This window comes from Hypomesus nipponensis, chromosome 1 (assembly GCF_054491055.1).
Source record: "Hypomesus nipponensis isolate SF chromosome 1, ASM5449105v1, whole genome shotgun sequence".
In the NCBI taxonomy this organism is placed as follows: Eukaryota; Metazoa; Chordata; class Actinopteri; order Osmeriformes; family Osmeridae; genus Hypomesus; species Hypomesus nipponensis.
The window spans coordinates 7,658,636-7,677,581 of record NC_140361.1 but is presented as its reverse complement, the minus strand read 5'-3'; the positions used below and the strand labels follow the sequence as shown (position 1 = coordinate 7,677,581).

At 47.9% G+C, this 18,946-nt stretch overlaps 2 protein-coding genes across 6 annotated transcripts in view; one reads left to right on the top strand and one right to left on the bottom strand.

Annotated features, from left to right (window-relative positions):
• Positions 1-16,961, top strand: part of LOC146302312 (amyloid beta precursor protein binding family B member 2-like) — a 26,239-nt gene extending 9,278 nt beyond the window's left edge. Inside the window, exons 9-15 of one of the 3 annotated variants that reach the window (XM_084677074.1) lie at positions 11,059-11,173; positions 11,927-11,965; positions 12,499-12,574; positions 13,665-13,745; positions 13,991-14,106; positions 14,861-15,043; positions 15,354-16,961. In XM_084677074.1, coding sequence (XP_084533200.1) covers positions 11,059-11,173; positions 11,927-11,965; positions 12,499-12,574; positions 13,665-13,745; positions 13,991-14,106; positions 14,861-15,043; positions 15,354-15,527 — 784 coding nt within the window. In that variant the 3' untranslated portion in view covers positions 15,528-16,961. Of the gene's footprint in view, positions 1-11,058; positions 11,174-11,926; positions 11,966-12,498; positions 12,575-13,664; positions 13,746-13,990; positions 14,107-14,860; positions 15,044-15,341 lie in introns of all 3 variants that reach the window. The other 2 variants (XM_084676993.1, XM_084677152.1) reach the window with 2 other exon arrangements.
• Positions 16,962-18,946, bottom strand: part of LOC146302311 (putative methyltransferase NSUN7) — a 20,961-nt gene continuing 18,976 nt past the window's right edge. For all 3 annotated transcript variants that reach the window (XM_084677350.1, XM_084677440.1, XM_084677267.1), the window contains exons 12-13: positions 17,909-18,197; positions 16,962-17,805 (exon numbers count right to left, since the gene is read on the bottom strand). In XM_084677350.1, the coding sequence (XP_084533476.1) occupies positions 17,318-17,805; positions 17,909-18,197 (777 nt within the window). In that variant the 3' untranslated portion in view covers positions 16,962-17,317. The remainder of the gene's footprint in view (positions 17,806-17,908; positions 18,198-18,946) is intronic.

Genomic DNA, 18,946 nt, shown 5'->3' with positions numbered 1-18,946 from the left:
TCTCTCTCTCTCTCTCACTCACTCTCAGGGTTATAAAACTTTCAGGAACTGCTGTCTCTATGGTAATGGCAAAAGCATGTAGCTGATGTGATATGTGAAGGGGTTGACCCAGCCTAGCTATTCCATGTCACGATTTCCTCCCTCTGTCCTTCTCTCCGTTCTCATGGCTCGGTGCTTTCTCTACCCGTATCCCTCCCTCCATCTCTGATACCTCTCCCTGTTTGTCTTCCTCTTAGTACATAGAAAACATTACCATGCCTGCCTAATTTACATACAACAGTGATATGTACTTATGCAGAGTGGTTCCTACACTGATTTCTGTATCCATTCACAGCGATTCTCCTTCCACTAAGAGCATTTTTGATGGTGTTGTCAAAATGCTAAGTGTACCATGTTTTAAACATAATGTTCAAAACATCTCTGTGACGATAAATCTATATTGCTGTTGCCTTTTACCTTTGTGCCCATCTCAAGCTACCCTGAATGTGTTTTCTTCAAAGACAGTTGAGTTTTTTTCCCCCTTGCTTTGTGCTGTCAAAATGCACAACATTCAGCTTTTCAGTCTACCTTTGGGAAACATCAGTGAGTGTGTTTACTTTTACTGAAGTGAAATGTAGTTTGGTTTTGGGATTATCTTGAGTTCACAGTCACAATGCACTACTTGATTTGGTCACTGGAGTGCGCTGTAAGCACAGATGATTTACTAGACAGTCCACTATGGTCACAGAAAGAGGGATAGGTGGTTGGTGTTGGAATGTGAGCTTGGAAGACATAGGTCTATTATTTAGTGAGTCTGGGGGATCTAATGGTGAATGTACTGGGATGCAACTGGAAGTGTGTGTGTGTGTGTTCTGAGCAGATCACAGCCCAGATGTGAGGTGATTGGACCAGTGAGATAACAGGTGCGGGAGAAAGTGCTGTTCTCAACATTTTTCTTGTCCTTTTAATTACATTAGAGTCTCAGAGACTCTAAAAGAAAATGAGAAATTAAGAAAGAAAGATGGGAAGAGGGCAAGAGAAATGGTGATGGATAGAGAACAGGTAAAGAGATGTTGTATGTTTTCCTTTGTTGTGTACAAGGACTTTGCAGAGTCAAGCAAGGAGACAAGACTGGACCTCCCAGTAACTCCCCCCCGATCCCTGCTGTGTGTGTGTGTGTGTCCCTGCTGTGTGTGCATGTCCCTGTGTTTGGGACTGGAATATCCCCTCTTCTGTACTGAATGTTCCCTGTCTCTTTCTCTCTCTCTCTCTCTCTCTCTCTCTCTCTCTCTCTCTCTCTCTCTCTCTCCTTCTCTCTCTCTCTCTCTCTCTCTCTCTCTCCTCTCTCTCTCTCTCTCTCTCTCTCTCTCTCTCTCTCTCTCTCTCTCCCTCCTTCTCTCTCTCCACCCATTCTCTCAGTTTGATTCAATATGAATGAGCCCCCCTGTCTCCTGGGGGGAGGAGAGGGGGGGTGAAGTCATGAGGCTATATCTAGATCACTCAGCAAGTCTGAGTATGTGCATGTACACATGCACGCCTGCATGTGTGTGTGTGTTTGTGTGTGAACACGTGGGTCTGAACAGATGAAGTCATACGTCTATATATGGAACACGGTGTGTGTGGGTCCCCAGTTCTCTTGCCCTATCCCCGTCTTCCTTGCTCTAGCGCTATTTCCACCCTTTGTCTCTACTGCTCTTTCTGACTGTCTCTCCTGCCATTGGCTGCCCCTCTCTCTGTCTTCTTCTCCCTCTTTTTCACCCTCTCTCCCTTTGTTGGTCTCCTCAACATTCTCCGACTGTGCGTGCGCGCGCGTGTATGAGGGTGTGTGCGAACACAACCCTTCCCCTCCCTGCAGCAGAGGAAGAAAGAGGTAGAAACACAAGGGTGCGAGGTGGTGGAGAGGACGAGAAACAGGAAAGGGTGACCAAGAAAGAGAACGGGACAGGAGCAGAACTCCTGGTGCTTGAGCGAGGGAGGGATAGAGAGTTAGGGAGAGAGGGGGTGGGGACAGTGAGAGACAGAGGTAGAACCTTGCGGAGGACTCTGCCTGCGTGAGAAGGAAAGAGAGGGAGGGAAAAAGGGAGAGAGGGAGAGGCAGGGGCAGTGGAAGGAGTGCCAGAACGCGGAGAGGAGGAAAGGGAATCTGAAGGATTTTAAAGAAAAGAGAGAAGAAGAAAAAAAAACGAGGATTGGAGGGCGGGGGGCCGGAACGGCGACAACGAGGAGAAGGTTTTCCTCCGGGTGCCATGGCGATGGGGGTGTAGCAATGTCACTGTGGCGACGGAGCTAACGACCCGGGAAAGTACTCAGCACTAGCGGAGAGGATGTCTGAAAGCGTGAGTGAGCCCTCCTCCCCATCCCTTCCTTCTCCACCGTTTTTTTCTGTTTCTCTATCCATCTTCTTCTTCCCCTCTTTTTAAACTCTTTGGTTGCCTCTCTGTCCTTCTATCCCAGCTTCCTTGTTTTACTCTCAATCCCTCTCTTTGTTATCTGCCTGGGTGTGAACATTTTACTCTGCTCTGCTCTTGGTCTTCAAAGGTTCCTACCCTCTCATCTTTATCTCTGGCGTTCTCTGTCTTTCTTTCTCTCTCTTGGCGGTCAGCATTGGCAGCTCCATCCATACCTCTCCTTCCTCTTGGTTTCTCCTCTCTCCTTCTCTCCGCTGTAGCTGGGAGCTATGGGAGCAGTGTCTGTGGCTGCTAGCGTAGATATGTAGAAACTGAGTCAGGATAAGATCAGAACAAAATAAATGGACAGAGTGAATAAAAGAAGGATTGGGTGAAGAGGAAGGCGAGAAAGATCAGGAAAGGAAGATAAATAAGAGAGAAAGAAATAAACTTGGTTGTTTGAAGGGATTTGTAGTCTGAATTGATAGCTGTTTGTTGATTTTTAAACTGAACTGGTATTTTTTCTGTTCTACAAACTGTATCTTGTTTTGCAAAGTAACTTGGAAAGGTGTGTGTAGAGAACATATCCTGTGTGGATGAAGTGTGTTTTGCAGAATAGCGAAGTTTGTTGTTTAAAGTGTTTTGCAAGGAAGTGTGTGCTTCTCTTTCTACTGAGTGTCCTGAAAGGAGTGAAAGATGAAGAGAGTAATCTCTCTCTCTCTCTCCCTCCCCCTCCCCTCCCCCCCCTCTCTCTTTCTCTCTGTCTCTCTCTCTCTGTCTCTTTATCTCTCTCTCTCTCCATCTCTATCTATCTATCTCTCTCTCCCCCCCCCTCTTTCTCTCTCTCTCTCTTTCTCTCTCTCTCTCTCTCCCCCCCTCTTCTCTCTCTCTCTCTCTCTCTCTCTCTCTCTCTCTCTCTCTCTCTCACTCTCTCCCTCTCTCTCTCTCTGTCAGACTCTGCAGAGGTTGTTCATGTTCAACCAGTAACCATATGTTTCCCTATCTTCAGTCTCTCCTGCTAGCTCAGTAACCCTACCCCACTGGTGATTGATGGCTTATACCGTGTCAGTGGGTGTGTGGGTGTGTATGTGACTGAGTGCGTGTACGCCTAATGTTTTCACTCATTAGGTATTAAACTCCATTATTTTCCCCCATTCTTTCTAATGGTTCATAAGATCAGCTTGTTTAGCCAGAGGACACTCCTCAGTCTTGTCCAGACAGTCATGTCATCCATATTCATTTGTGGGCAGCAAGGGTAGGGTGTGTGTGTGTGTGTGTGTGTGTGTGTGTGTGTGTGTGTGTGCATGTGTGTGCGTGTGTGTGTGTGTGTCTGTGTGTGTGTGTGTGTGTGTGTGTGTGTGTGTAGGATGGAGACGCTGCTTGTTGATTCCACCCGCCTCTCGACACCTGACTTTCCATGGACAGGGGTTTGACGTGGTGAGGAAAGGTGGTGGAGGGGGGATTAGGTGCTGATGTGTTCTGGCAGATATGATTGACCTTCTACTATAGGGCTGGGAAAAGCTCAGTGCGTAGAGCACTTTCCTGCAGATCAAGCGGTCACATGTTCAAAGTCCCCCTGCACTGTTTGTAGCTTTGAATACAAGCATCTCTTAAAGGAATAACACCCTGTTTTCAGTTAATCAGCAAACAGCTTTGGCTTCATGTGTGTGCAACACGTGTTACAGCTGTCACCCCTCCCCTACTTGCTGAGTTCCGATGTCCCACTTGGCCATAGCTCATTGGCCGGTCAAACCCTCCTACCTTAATTAACATGCGAGTGCCTTAAACAGTCCAAAGGGACGATGGTAGAACACCCAGACCCACTCAATAGATGCCAGAGTGATGGATGCTGTTTCCTTTCCACTCAGGCTCTGGTCAGAGCCCCTCTGAAACATCTCTCTTTACCCAGAAGTCATCACTCTGCCACGGCAGCTCCCTCCATTTACCCACAATTCATCACTTCCACAGGGCCCTCGTCCTGCTGTGAGATGAGTCTCTGTCCGCCCTCAACGCACCACTCTCATCCTCTAAAGAGTCATTATACAGGGGGAAGCTCTCGCTCTCCAGTCTACAATCATAACTCACACACACACACTCACATACAAATATGTTCAGTCCACACCCAGACAACCTGATTTCACTTTTTTCATCTATGATCTCTCTTGCCTTTTTTCTCTCCTTCAATCCATTCCCTCCCTCCCTCCCTCCCTCCCTCCCTCCCTCCCTCCCTCCCTCCCTCCCTCCCTCCCTCCCTCCCTCCCTCCCTCCCTCCCTCCCTCCCTCCCTCCCTCCCTCCCTCCCTCCCTCCCTCCCTCCCTCGTTCTCTCGTTCTCTCTCTCTCTCTCTCTCTCTCTCTCTCTCTCTCTCTCTCTCTCTCTCTCTCTCTCTCTCTCTCCCTCCCCCCTCCCCTCTCTCATTCTCCCTTAATATTGCTATTTATCTCTAACTCTATCTACTCCCTCCCTCTCTTTCCATTTCTTTCTTTCTGCCCCCCATCATTAGCATGATTAGGCACACCTGCTGTAATCCCTGTCTCTCTGACAGATTACAGCTTCTGTCCCTTGTGTGGATCCGTAACCCCCCTCCAGCCTCCCTCACCCCACAAGCCAATAAATCTCTACATCCTCACGGCTGCATGGCTGGCTGGCTGGCTGGTTGACTAGTTGACTGGCTGGCTTACTAGCTGGCTTTTTGTGGATGATTTGCTGGGTGGCTCTTTGGATGGCAGGTTGGTTGGGTTCAGTCACCTTCCTATGTGGTAGCATAACTGCTCACACTCACTCACACACACATACACACACAAACACACACACACACACACATCACACATTAGGCCACAGTCATGTAAGGTAAGAGTACAGTGACATGTCAAAGGGGACTTCAACTTTTAGTCATATAGCACACATGTACACACACTCAAACACACAAACACATATATACCCAAACAGTGCATGCGTACACACACACACACAGCCCAGGGCAGTGTGATGTATAAATGATCAGAGACCAGAGAACTGCAGGACATCTTCCTCTGGCTCTCATCTTGTTCTTCTCTTCTGCCCCCTGCTTCTTTCTTCAGCCCACCCACCAACCCTATCTCTCTCTCTCCCTCTCCCTCTCCCTCTCCCTCTCCCTCTCCCTCTCCCTCTCCCTCTCCCTCTCCCTCTCCCTCTCCCTCTCCCTCTCCCTCTCCCTCTCCCTCTCCCTCTCCCTCTCCCTCTCTCTCTCTCTCTCTCTCTCTCTCTCTCTCTCTCTCTCTCTCTCTCTCTCTCTCTCTCTCTCTCTCTCTGTATGTGGGTTTTCTCTATGTTCTCTTTTGCTCCATCCCCCCTCTCCCTACCCACTCCCCTCGCCAACCAACCAACCAACCAACCAACCAACCACCCACCTAGCCCTGCTCTTAAATATGTAATGGTTTCTGAAGCATTTTGACACACAGGTTCCTTGTTACCCCTTCCACTCCTGCTCTCCTCATCTTCCAACTTCCACCCCCCTTTCTCCTCCCACCACCTCATCCCCCACCCCACTTCTCTCTCTATCTTTACAGAACTGGGTCAAATCCATGTATGCTCAGAACAGAGGGCTGTAGATGTTTTCTCATAAGACATATTTTCATCTTTGCAAGCCCCCCCCCCCCCCATCCTCCCCTCTCTTTCTTTCTCTCGCTCTCTGTCGTAAGTTGTAAGACCTCTCAGCTTCTGTGAGGTGGACCCAGCTACATGCCGCTGGCTGCGTGGTGTGTGTAACACTCCAGTGACATATGCACAGGTCCCTCTCTCCAAGCCTCTACTGACAGCTTTATTTTTACTCTGACTTAATTTCGTCCCACTTCTCTGCCGCCTCAGGCTACAGTATATTGATGATTGGGTGTCTGTGTGCGTTTCAGAGAGATAGAGAGAGGTTGAGCGTGCATGCTGTTTTTTGATAGAGTGTGTGTGCTTGCATGAGTGTACAGTATATTAGAGAGACAGAGTGTGAGTGTATGCCATTTGTATATTGTGTTAGAGAGAGCCAGAGGGATAGTGTGTGTGGTAGACCAAACAAGAGTGTATGTATATTGTGATGCAGTGTATGCCAACCCACATACACCCCCTTAGCCCAGGGTAGAGACAAGTCTCGTTACAAAGTGTGTATCATTGCTGTAAACAACTTGATGGTGCACAAAGGTAATTAAGCTCAGGCATTAGACATTAGCGCTAATTGCCGTGGGCCTTGACTAATTCTCCAGGATGGAACCTCTGTCTTTCTGACAGCATTTCTGGGCCTGCACGCATACACAAACACACCAACACCAATGCTATCAAGTAGGTATGTACAAATCCACACTTGCACAAACCCATGTGCGCACATAAACACAGTTTGCCAGAACATCAGGCGTATTCTAGGACACTGCAATAGTACATTAGGTGTATTTTAGAACACTGCAAGACTAGAACTAAAAGTCTAAAACTAGAACACTGGAACAGAAATCCAGCTGAGTTCTAGAAAACGGCTAAAATACTTTGGCCTTGCCTTGAAAATGTCAACAAAACATGAACTGTATTTCAGAACACAGCAATTTATTTACAAAACATAATTTTTCCAAACATCATTCAGACACATTCCATTGTGTAAGGAAATTGGGCCAGATCTTTGTTCCATTTTCAGAGATGGTATCCATCCTTTTCCCACCTGTCCACCGACCCAGCAGTTGTTGGTTATTCTCTTTAAAGTGTCAGAGGGCTGGAAGGGACTGATTAATTTATTATGATTTATTCACCAGGGGGTTTCTCCCCCCTTTGTTGATAGAGTTCAGTGCTCGTCCTCTTGTTAAACCTGGAGCGATGCCAAACCTGCACCGGGCAAAGCAGAGTCAAACTGGAGTCAAACTGGAGTCAAACTGGAGTCAAACTGGAGTCAATTTGGTGTCAATCTACAATCAAGGGATCTATGTCTGGTGTTGAAATACCTTTCCACTTCTTTCAACAACTCTGGCCAAACACACCTCAGTGCCTGTGTCATTCCAAGAGTCAGAACACCCCCTGATTCATTTACATAACCTACATTTGCATGGTCATCATTAGCATATGTAACGTCATTTGCATATGTGCTGGCACTTTGGAAACGCCATGTAAAGCTGTTTGATAATTGCAGTCTCTGTGAAGTGTGAGTGTGCGCATGTGTGTGCAATGGCTCGTGGCTGTGCTCCCTCAGTAGTGTGTGTGCGTGACAGATGGCGGAGAGGACACGTCTCTTCTGAATAATACAAAGTTACAGAGCTTGTGGAGTGGGGAGAAAACCGATAGAACAGTTGGAAAGGAGCTCTGTGATCATTGCCCAAAGAGAGAGAACCCACGACTGCAACCAGTCACCCCTCATTTCATTCTGCTTGGCTCATTAGACTAGATTTCAGTCATCGTCCATCCCCCTCCCCTCCCATTTGTGCCTCACATATACCATCTCACAATATGCCCTCCCCTCCTCCTTTTACAGTCACCTTCTGGAGGGGGGGGGGGGGGGGGGGGCTCAGCCAACTTAGAGAGAGAGAGCAATAGAGAGTGGGAGGGAGGGAGGGAGGGAGGGAGGGAGGGAGGGAGGGAGGGAGGGAGGGAGGGAGGGAGGGAGGGAGGGAGGGAGGGAGGGAGGGAGGGAGGGAGGGAGGGAGGTGAAAGAAAAGAACAGGATAAAAGGTGAAAGGATGGTAATAGACGGGTAGAGGGGACTGGTGAGATGTCTTTCCCTACCTAAGTGGTGTTTGTCCAGGGTGCCGTTAGCTCTCTGGGATGGGGGTCAATGTGACAGGGAATCATGGAGAAGCTATTTGTGGGTGGGCATCAGGTGTGCTGGTGGGACACACTGGCAGCTAATGACCTCTCACATCTCTCCACTCCTCACCGTATTAAATTGACATTTCGGTGTGTGCATGTGTAAGAGACAGAGAGAAGATGAGCAAACGGAGCGAGTAATGGACAAGTACTTCATACCTACATCGTCTTTGTGTCTGGTGTTTCTGTTCTGCCTGTACACAGTCTTCCCGTGTGTAGTGTTTCTGTTCTGCCTGTACACAGTCTTCCCGTGTGTAGTGTTTCTGTTCTGCCTGTACACAGTCTTCCCGTGTGTAGTGTTTCTGTTCTGCCTGTACACAGTCTTCCCGTGTGTAGTGTTTCTGTTCTGCCTGTACACAGTCTTCCCGTGTGTGGTGTTTCTGTTCTGCCTGTACACAGTCTTCCCGTGTGTAGTGTTTCTGTTCTGCCTGTACACAGTCTTCCTGTGTGTGGTGTTTCTGTTCCGCCTGTACACAGTCTTCCTGTGCGTGGTGTTTCTGTTCTGCCTGTACACAGTCTTCCTGTGTGTGGTGTTTCTGTTCTGCCTGTACACAGTCTTCCTGTGTGTGGTGTTTCTGTTCTGCCTGTACACAGTCTTCCTGTGCGTGGTGTTTCTGTTCTGCCTGTACACAGTCTTCCTGTGTGTGGTGTTTCTGTTCCGCCTGTACACAGTCTTCCTGTGTGTGGTGTTTCTGTTCCGCCTGTACACAGTCTTCCTGTGTGTGGTGTTTCTGTTCTGCCTGTACACAGTCTTCCTGTGTGTGTTTGAGATTCCACCCCATGCTGGGAGGAGACCTGGCAGCAGTAACACTTGTGTGATGTCTGTCTCTGTACAGGCCTGTTTAAACCAGCCAGCTGTCTGTCCTGCTGCCTGTTCCTCTCTGTTCTCTGCTAAGTGGAGCATCAAAGACGAGAGATGTTTGAATTAACCCTCCTCTCAGCGCCCTGGGGACTGATCACTCACTGTCTTTTTGGAGGGTCGCTTTTCTTTTCTGTTCTGTTCTTTCAGTTTATTTTGGACTATTCTGGTAAATGCTAATTATGTGTTCTCTGTTCTATTTTGTTCTCCTCTTCTATACGAGATTCTGCCCTACTCTATATACAGACATACAGACTACTCTATATACTGGGATTCAGGGAAACTCAATCTTAAAATGTTATTCTCGTCATTCTGTTCTATTCTGTAAATGTAGTAAACGTCGTACCTCCTCACCGCTCCTCACCTTCCCCTCTGAATACTGCTGGGGAGGACGGGAGAAGCAGTGGAGGAGAGAGGGAGGGAGGGGGGATGAAAAAGAGGAATGGAAGATTAAAGGCAGAAAGCAGAGAGAGGGATGAAAGGGTAGGGGGGAAAAGGTGGAGGGAAATAGGGAATTGGGGAGGATGGAGGTAGATGGAAAACAGACAGAGAGTGGTGTGTGGTTGTCGTAGCTGCAGCTTGTGTGTGTGGTGAAGATAGGAAAAGAGAGAGAGGGGGAAGGAAGGAAGTCGGCGACATTTAGTTGCATAGGGGGACAGGTTTAGTGCCAGTATCAGAGTGTGTGTGTGTGTGTGTGCACGTGTAGCAGGCATCCTATTGCATGTGAGGACAGATTTAGTGTGTGTGTGAGAGTGAGACAGGTTTAGTTTCAGTGTGTATTCTGGCATGTCAAACAGCAGAGGTGTGCAGTGTCATCATGGACTGGAACACTAAGCTCTTCCTGTGGAATGAAAAGCACACAAAGCTGAGGCTTCACACACAACACACACACACACAGGGCCAAGGTGGATTCTGTGTCATTGTGTCTATAGAAATAAGCCTGACTTATTCCCTCTACATATATTATGTATTAATACTGCTTTTACTTCCTCCCTCTGTCCCTTTCCTCATTCCTTCCTACATCCTTTCTTCCTCCTCTTTCTTTCCATGTCAATCCCTCCTTTGTTCCCTCTGCTTCTCTGGACCCAGAGAGAGGTAAATGGTGGTTCCTTGCTTTTCACCTCCTGTGATTTTTTGTGATTACTGTGTCAACTCCTTCATTCCTGCCCCACTCACCTGCCACTTGTCCTGTCTGCCGCCTGACGGCAATGAGTCCTGGGGTCACACCTGCTCTTTACAAACACACACAGGTTCAATCCCTGAAGGCTCACACACACATTCACTCGCTAAATCAGCAGTCTGGTGTAGCCCATGGGATGTTTGTTTCAGAATCACAGCCTCTGTTCTCATTTGGACTGCAGACATCATAGAAAAGCCATTTGTAATGCAGACCCGAGGCCACTCCGGTGCTGATGTGACACAATGCTTAAACGTCCCTGAGCGGAGCGCAGCCAAAGTACTATCGACCCCAAGTGTGTGAAGATGCAATTAGGCATTAGACAAGGCCCTGATAATGGACTCATAAACAAAGCAATAACCACAATGATCAAAGATGTTTGGCATACCTGTAGGAGTGTGTGTTTTTGTGCTATGTCCTCCAGCATGTATGATATTTAGCCACTTAGCACCACTCTCCTTTACCTCTGTATGTTGTGTGTGTGTGTAGAATTTCTGTGTTTGTGGTTCCGTCTTCCTCTATAGGAGTCACCTCTGTTGCATGTGTGTTCTGTGTACTTGTCATGTGGTACCAAGACAAAGCTGTGTTCAACCTGGGCTGTCAGGCGTCTGTGTTCAGTTCAAACACAGCACTTTGTGTTTCTGCTCATGTAGGCAGGTCTCTATGACCTCCACCTGAGATTTCATGGACTAACAATCTAATGAAAATCTAGTCTGCTCCAGACATTTCACAATGTCCTTTAACATCTTAACATCAATAAACACAATAAAAAAAAATTATATGTATATACTGTATGCACACTCAAACAGCCATTGATATTTCTGTGTATTCATGTTTTTCTCCCGTGATCAGGGATTTTGCCTATGTGGCGAGAGACAAGAACACACGTGTGCTAAAATGCCATGTCTTCCGCTGTGATACCCCCGCAGAAGCCATAGCAACAAGTCTCCACGAAATCTGCTCCAAGGTAAGTGTCATTGCAGAAGTAGTGGGAGAGAGGGAAGACAGAAACAGGTCTGCATGCCTGTCCTGAATGCAGTTCTGCAGAGCTGAAAAAGGCCAAGTCACGAGAGAGAGAGAAAGAGAGGGAGAGAGAGAGGGGGAGAGAGAGAGAGAGAGAGAGAGAGAGAAAGGGGGGAGAGGGGGGAGAGAGAGAGGGGGGAGAGAGAGAGAGAGAGAGAGAGAGAGAGAGAGAGAGAGAGAGGGAGAGAGAGAGAGAGAGAGAGAGAGGGGGAGAGAGAGAGAGAGGGAGAGAAAGGGGGAGAGGGGAGGAGAGAGAGAGGGGGGGAGAGAGACGGGGGGTGAGAAAGAGAGAGTAGGGGGAAAGAGAGAGAGGGGGGAGAGAGAGAGAGGTGACATGGTACTGCCTCTCAGGGTTTGGAAAGTCCCGCTGGCCCTGAAAGTTGTGAAATTGAGTCCCAGTCACGCACTTACCACTTCATATGAATTTACCATTGGCAGTTTTAGTATTATAAACCCCTCTGTATTAAGAAGTTGTTATACTTTCTACTTGAGACAGAAACAAGTTGAAGATTCTCTTAAGGCTATTTAGAAAGTGAATGACCTTGAAAAGGACATTCCAGACAGGAAAGTTAAGATGGCTGCTTTCTGTGTTCTGTATGAAGACGATGTGACCTACTTAAAAAGGACACAATGCCTTTCTTGTTTACCTTTTTTTGTGCTTCTTTTCATATCTTATGCAATTTTTTGTTGATTTAAGGGACCCAGCATTGAAGAAGGGAGATATAACTTAATCAAAGTGACTCACCGATGTGTGTATGAAAGTGTCTCAGCCCACACTACAGAAAAAGGACAGTAGGACACTGCAGCACAGAAACTTAGTGACCCCAGCCCTGTCTGGTGTGCAGCGTCAAGTGTGTGTGTTCCCCTGTGAGCCGGAGAGTTGCCGACTCACCGCAGACTTTGATTAATGACACCCACAATTAATCAACTATCTGTAGAAGAGGAAGGGCCATGCAGCACATGGCCTGCACTCTGTAAACCGCTGCAGAGAAAAGATGGAGGTAGGAGAGGGGGAACAAGGAGATAGGAGGGAAAAAGGAATGCATATGTACTGACTGGAAAAAAATGTACTTCAAAGAACACCCATTGACCGATACACAGTCAGTGGATTCTACTTGATTTCCAGTTTGCGCATGAACACATGCTTTGAAGTTTCTACAGATTTCATGTTCACTTGTGAGGGCAAGTAAGCTGTGTGTTTCTGTTCTTCTCTGATCTCTGCACCTCATCAAGCTTCTCTAACACCTCTTTCTTCTTCCGCTCCTCTAGATTATGGCTGAAAGGAAGAGTGCCAAGGCTGCTGCTGGCAGCTCAACCCAGACGGGTTCTGATGTTCCCCTACAAGGTACACGCACACACACACATTCTGTTTCGCACACATCCTATTTGAGTCGCAATATTTCATCGTAAAAACCATTACCGGAATTGGATTGATATCTCATCATCTCCTCAATGCTGTTTCCTCGGCAGTTTCACATGACTTAATTCATGTATGAAAGCGGGAATGAATAAGCGAATGTGTCGCATTAGAAGTTATTCTCGTCGGAGGCTTTGCTTACATTGGAATTATGCTGACAACGGGACAACGCTCATGATAGTCTTGCAGTGTTCTCGCATTGTTAATGATATTCTACTTTCAACAAGTCTCAACACATCTTTCCCACCAGATAATTACAGCAAAAAGAACCCTTTCCCCCCTATAACTTTACATAGGTCTCAAGATCTGCTGACTTGGAGGAAAACCTCTGTGTGGAATATAAAAGTCATATATATCGGCGGCAAGCTAAGCAACCAACCTCATTAAAAGCTAATTAACACTCCTTTGGAGCGAGGTCCTGCTCTCCTCAGCTAGCACCCCTGCGAACAGATCAAAGCTATCATTGGAGGAGCACCGCTCACTCGTGTTGTTACAGTGACGACACGGTTGGGTTACCAGACACACAAAAACTCAATTTTCTTTCATTCTCTTCCTCCCCCCCCCCACCCCATCGACCTTTAGTTCCACCCCTCCTTCTGCTCGGCCCCAGGGCCTGAGCCTATTAGCGCGTGGGTTGTTATTTCAGTTTTGACGGATGTGGGGTGCTGTGCTGGTTGAAACATCTTATCGTCTGTGTCTGTGAATTGAAAGCTTCCCTCCTACCCCTGGGCAGGGCTTTAAATAGACGTGTTTTTCATCACGGCGTTTATTACAACAAGCCTCTGAAGTTCGGCCCACTTATTTGATTAACTGTATTCCTTTTCTTTCACATGACCTAATTAGAACCAACATCCACCACAATATTGAATATTCACAAAAGAATCTGTTTATTTTTGTTGTCTCATGCAATTATAAAACGCTTAACTCCAATGTCTTTACTGGGCTACTGTGTGATCCCAGTGGGACAGTGTCTGTGTGTGTCTTCCTGGTATCTGATCGCTGTCTTCTTCTTAAACAGAGTTTCCCATTCCAAAGACTGAGTTGGTGCAGAAGTTTCATGTGTTGTACTTGGGGACGACATCCGTGTCCCGCCCCATAGGTAAACCCCTCCCCTTTCCCCATATCACAAACCATGACACCTGCTCATATTGTTGAATATGAAATGTACATAATGCAAATTATAAGTTAAAGTAAGTCAATTTCACCTGCCTGCTAGCTTAAAACCAGCCTGGACTCCAAAAACGTAAGCTGAGAGGACAGGCTGCTTGACAAGACTGTAGGAAATGTCCTTTAGCCATGTCCCAGGCCGTAGCTGACCCATCGCTAACCTGTGTCCTTCCCCAGGTATGGACATCATCAACGGGGCCATCGAGAGCCTGCTGTCCTCCACTGGCAAAGAGGACTGGACCCCTGTGATCCTGAGTGTGGCCGACGCCACCGTCGCCGTCATCAAGGAGAAGGTAAGCACATGATCGCTTTGTCATCACACCTTAGGAAAACTAACTTGGGTGAATGGAAGGTTTGAGATGATTAGAGGCCTGGTTGAGTCAAAGCTTTGTGATGTAGGACAGTGGTTTTTGTTTGTTGTTTTGTTATGCCCTTTTAGGACATACTCATGTCTCAGACAACCTACAGTCAGGTCTCAGACCTCATGTTCTAAAGACCTCAGGTCTCATAGAACAACTCAGGTCCTCAGGTAAACCAGATGTATGACACTGGGTATGTGCATATATCCAGGTCACATAACCACTCAGGTTTTCCATCATACTACAGTCTCATACCTACAAATGTTAGGGGATCCCTTGAGGTGTGAGATCTTAGTTGGAGGTGTGAGACAGCCCTGCAGTTGTTTTTAGATTCAAATTTGACACAGGAGGTGCAAGACCTGAGCTTCAAAACTTTCAAAACCAGAGGGTGAAGTTTGATGTACGAGAAGTGAGCTTCAGGGCTGGATATCTGAAATCTAAGGTTTAGTGTACGCGACCACTGATCACTGTCTCAGATCTCTAACGAGATCTGTGTAGATCTCGTATGATCGGAGGTCTGAGATCTCGTGTGATCAGAGGTCTGGGAATGAAAACATCCAGTCTCATAGGTCTGAAAAAACCTGGGGGGTTTTTGTTTCGTTTTTTCGCAACATACGACTATAACTTGGGCATTTGTGGTCCAGTATATTTTCCCCATCTCCTTAACTCCCATTGGCCCTCTTCACAGGAAGAAGAGGAGGAAGTGTTGGTGGAGTGTCGTGTGCGTTTCCTGTCCTTCATGGGCGTAGGGCGGGACATTCACAGCTTCGCCTTCATCATGGACTCTGGGAACCAGCACTTCCAGTGCCATGTGTTCTGGTGCGAGCCCAACGCAGGGAGCGTGTCTGAGGCAGTACAGGCTGCGTGTGTGGTGAGTTTCTGCTTCTAAAGATATCTCCACACTTACAGTATGCACACGCACACACACACACACACACTATCAAGCATTTACGTCACCACACAACTCCAGATTCTGATATTTAGTTTTGCAGGAAAACTGAACACACCATCATTACTCCAAACATTTAGAACTCACCCGCTCCCAAATACAGAATTATCTCCCATCTTTCCTCCTAATGAAATCTCTCCCCCTTCCCCCCCTCCCCCTTTCTCCCTATCCCTTCTACACGTCCTCCTCCTCCTCCCTCCCCCATCCTCATTTTCCTTAGCTGCGCTATCAGAAGTGTCTGGTGGCCCGCCCCCCCTCCCAGCGAGCCAGCTCCTCCTCCTCCACCTCCCAAGTCTCCTCCGACTCCGTCACACGCCGTGTGACCACCAGCGTGAAGCGTGGTGTCCAGTCTCTTATAGACACTCTCAAACCCAAGAAACAGCCATCAGAACTCCCCCAGCAATGACCGACAGCACAGTCCTCACCCCCGAGCAGCCTGCACCCCCAACCTGCGGCTGTCACTCACCCGTCTCCACGACTACAACCCCCACGGAATGTTTGCCAGCCATGGTAACAAACGATGTACATATATGTTAGCTCTAAGAGACCGAGGGAATGTGGAAAGAACTGTCATCTGCTCGAAGACAAAAATACAAATGAATGAGTCTGTAAATGAACAGGAAGAGGAGGGGCAAAGCTACAGAGAGATGCGCAGCCAACTCGTCACCAGTGCAAAATACCACTGAACTCAGTTACATGATCCTGACCAGGCAACTCTACTGTAGCCATGCCAACTACTGAACTGTCAAACAGTTTGGATCATGGAATCCATTGACCCGATATTGACAAACACATCTAAACATTCTCTTGTCTCTTCTCGTATTTAGAATGTTGACAGAAAAAGGCTTCCCCAACATCGACCTACACAACAACAGTGAAAGCACATAGCTACAGTAGCTTTGCTAGTAAGCTAAGCAGCCATTGGAAAATGAGCAGGTGGAGTCAACATTAGGGTAGTGTGCACTGAGGTTTTGAAATATCTACCAGAGAAGCCAAAACAAGCATCCACGTGTAGTACACACTAGACTGGTAAGAGTGACTACTACACCCTGGTAGTAGCTGTCCATCATCTACCCACATTTTCTATCCAACTCAGCTGGCCATGGAGAAGCAGCTGTTCCAATAGTGTTTGGCACAAAATACGTTCTGTAGTATTTTAGGAAGTGCTGTGTCTTCGGTACGAAATTGAAACTGTTAGAAGGGTAGAAGCCATTATGAAATGGCAAAAGGCCATGTTGAGCCCTATGTATGACAAACAGGAAACAGACTGAATCAATATCCCTGGGTTGGGGAGGGTGGGGGGCGGGGGGGTCATCTGATTGTACTAGGTAAAGATTGTACCTACATGGTGATGGGAGGAGATGTTGTGTACAGATATGGATTTAGGATGGGTGTTGCTATTGCATGTGTTTAAATCCTGAATGGAGTGTGTATTGTGATGAAAGAGGGGATGGGGGTTGGTGTATAAACACAGACATAGATGCGCAGCACAAAAGCAGAACCCATTCGTGGTCCCCCCCCCCACCCCCCCCCCCACCCACACACACACACACATACACACACACACACACACACACACACACACACACACATACACAGTGTGATACACAGTGTCGCCCTCACACTGCTGGAAGCCAGACCACGCTCTCTTCGAGACACAGATCCACAAGCACTCTTGCTGAACTCTGAATGCAATCCAGTCCAAGAAGAAGAAAAAAGGAAAAACACACCAACACATGTGAGAAAATACTGTAATTCATCTACTCTTTGTCACTCATCTTGACACCATGTAAATGTGATCTGTTGTGAGAATAAAAATGCATTACCGTGAACAAGGGAATGGCTTCTTGAATGGGCGGTTTTATTTTCATCACAAGCTGTCATGTTTCAGGTCATTAAAAAGCTACTATCAGTGAGGGAATTACAGTCACATGACAGAGCAATAGAGTTTCAGCCTATGGTAAGCTTGTTTCTTTGACAGATGCACAGGAAGACTATCATAGAGTTTAATACTGACAGAATTATGGACTGTGTGTTTCATTTATCAAATTGTGTATGTGATTTACATGTGTTACAATATGTCTGAACTATGCTTAAATGTTTAATGTATTTCAGAGTATTTGGCCAATGTTCACGTGTGTATGTCTGAGTGTGATGTACTGTGTGTGTGTGTGTGTGCTCAGTGTGGGCACCCTCTCAGAGCCAGGGTCTGTTCTTTTTCACCGAGGCGTCCTTGTTGATGCTTCCACTGGAGCGGGTGAGGGGCACCTGGAAGGCCGGGCCTCTCCACTGGTTGTGAGCTATGGCGGGGCTGCTCGTCTGGCAGACCGGAGGGGGGGGCAGAACCTGCCTGCTGGGAGAGGAGAACTTAGGGAAGAGGACCAGGGGCAGGGTCAGGGTCACCGGCTTCATGACCTCCTGACGAGCTTGGGGCTGTCCGGGGTCCACCGTCTGGGCCGGAGTGGAGTCAGCTGCGGGGGTGTAGAGGTGAGGAGCGGGGGCCTGGGGGGCAGTGGGCTTGGACGGGCGGTGCTGTTTGCTGGAGGTGGAGACGTTGGTGAGGCGAGTCATACTCTTGCGCGAGGGGCTGGTGGTTGACTGGAGGGTGGAGTATGGGGACAGGTTGGAAGCGGTGTTGGAGGGGATGGTGTTGGGAGGGCGTTGGTGACGAGGCTTGCCTTTTCCTATGTGTGAGCGGGTTTTAAGAGAGGCAAGGACAAAATAGCTTGTATACAGTAGATGTCTAAACGAGTATTCAGACTTCAGGCTTTGATCACACGTCCTTACCTCGTGGCGACAGCCGTCCTGCATTAGCCAATCCCCGAGGCCCGATCACCGGGGCAGAACTACTGCCCTTAGTCTCACGGTTCCTGAGCTCCATGACCCTGGATTGGGAGCTGGTGGTGGCATGTGGGCGTGTCTGAGGTGTACGAATGGGACCCGTAGGAGCCTGGCGGTTTGGTTGACCATGCTTCTCCTTCCTGGTTGGCCGGGTGGTCTTGATGCCGTCCAGTATGCCTGTGGCTGCGGCCCTGGCGAGCACATCCTCTGTAGACTCCTGCTGCTGCGCTTCAGGCTGCCAGGAGAGAACAGAGACACAATTTCAATTTTCAAAAAATCCATCCTCCTTTCCCCGGAAAAACACGGAAACCAGGCCAGGTTTCGGCTACGTAGGAGAAGATATCACCTATCCAATTATCTTTAGATCAAAGATTACCCCAGGGTACAGAGAGAGAGGAAATCTTTTTGGAGTTTGAATAGTGCCAAAAAGCCCAAAATGCAATCAATCTGTCTTGTTACTGTCATGAACGCAGGATAGAGAAGGTTGAGGCACCAACCTCCTGAAGGATATACTGGAATGGTAGTATGCCTAATGAACGCTGTCTAGTCATAACTCGAATGTCGGCAGGTGTACAGATATAAAAGAGCATATAAAAGATATAGTTGCAAGGAGTGTCGTGTCCTATAAGTAGGACAAAGAGGGTGCATGTACTACAGTACAAGGTGTGTATGTACAGTACTGTTGAGAACAGTATACCTTATGGTGCCAGCAGCAGGAGAGAGAGCGAGCGAGAGAGCGAGCGAGCGAGGCACCATGTCCTTTCTGCTGGTTGCAGGGTCACCTGCTGGCTCAGCACTAGCCCACACAACGGCCTGCCGAGGCTGAATTATTCACACACACAAACGCACACCCTCATAGAGGTGTGCATGTGTGTGAAAGAGAAGGGGGGGCAGAGTGAGCAGTCTTGTGGGGGTTGCCCTGAATGTGTTGATGCTAACTCACGCAGACAGGGGGCGCTGAATAATTCATCAGCAACCCTCCCT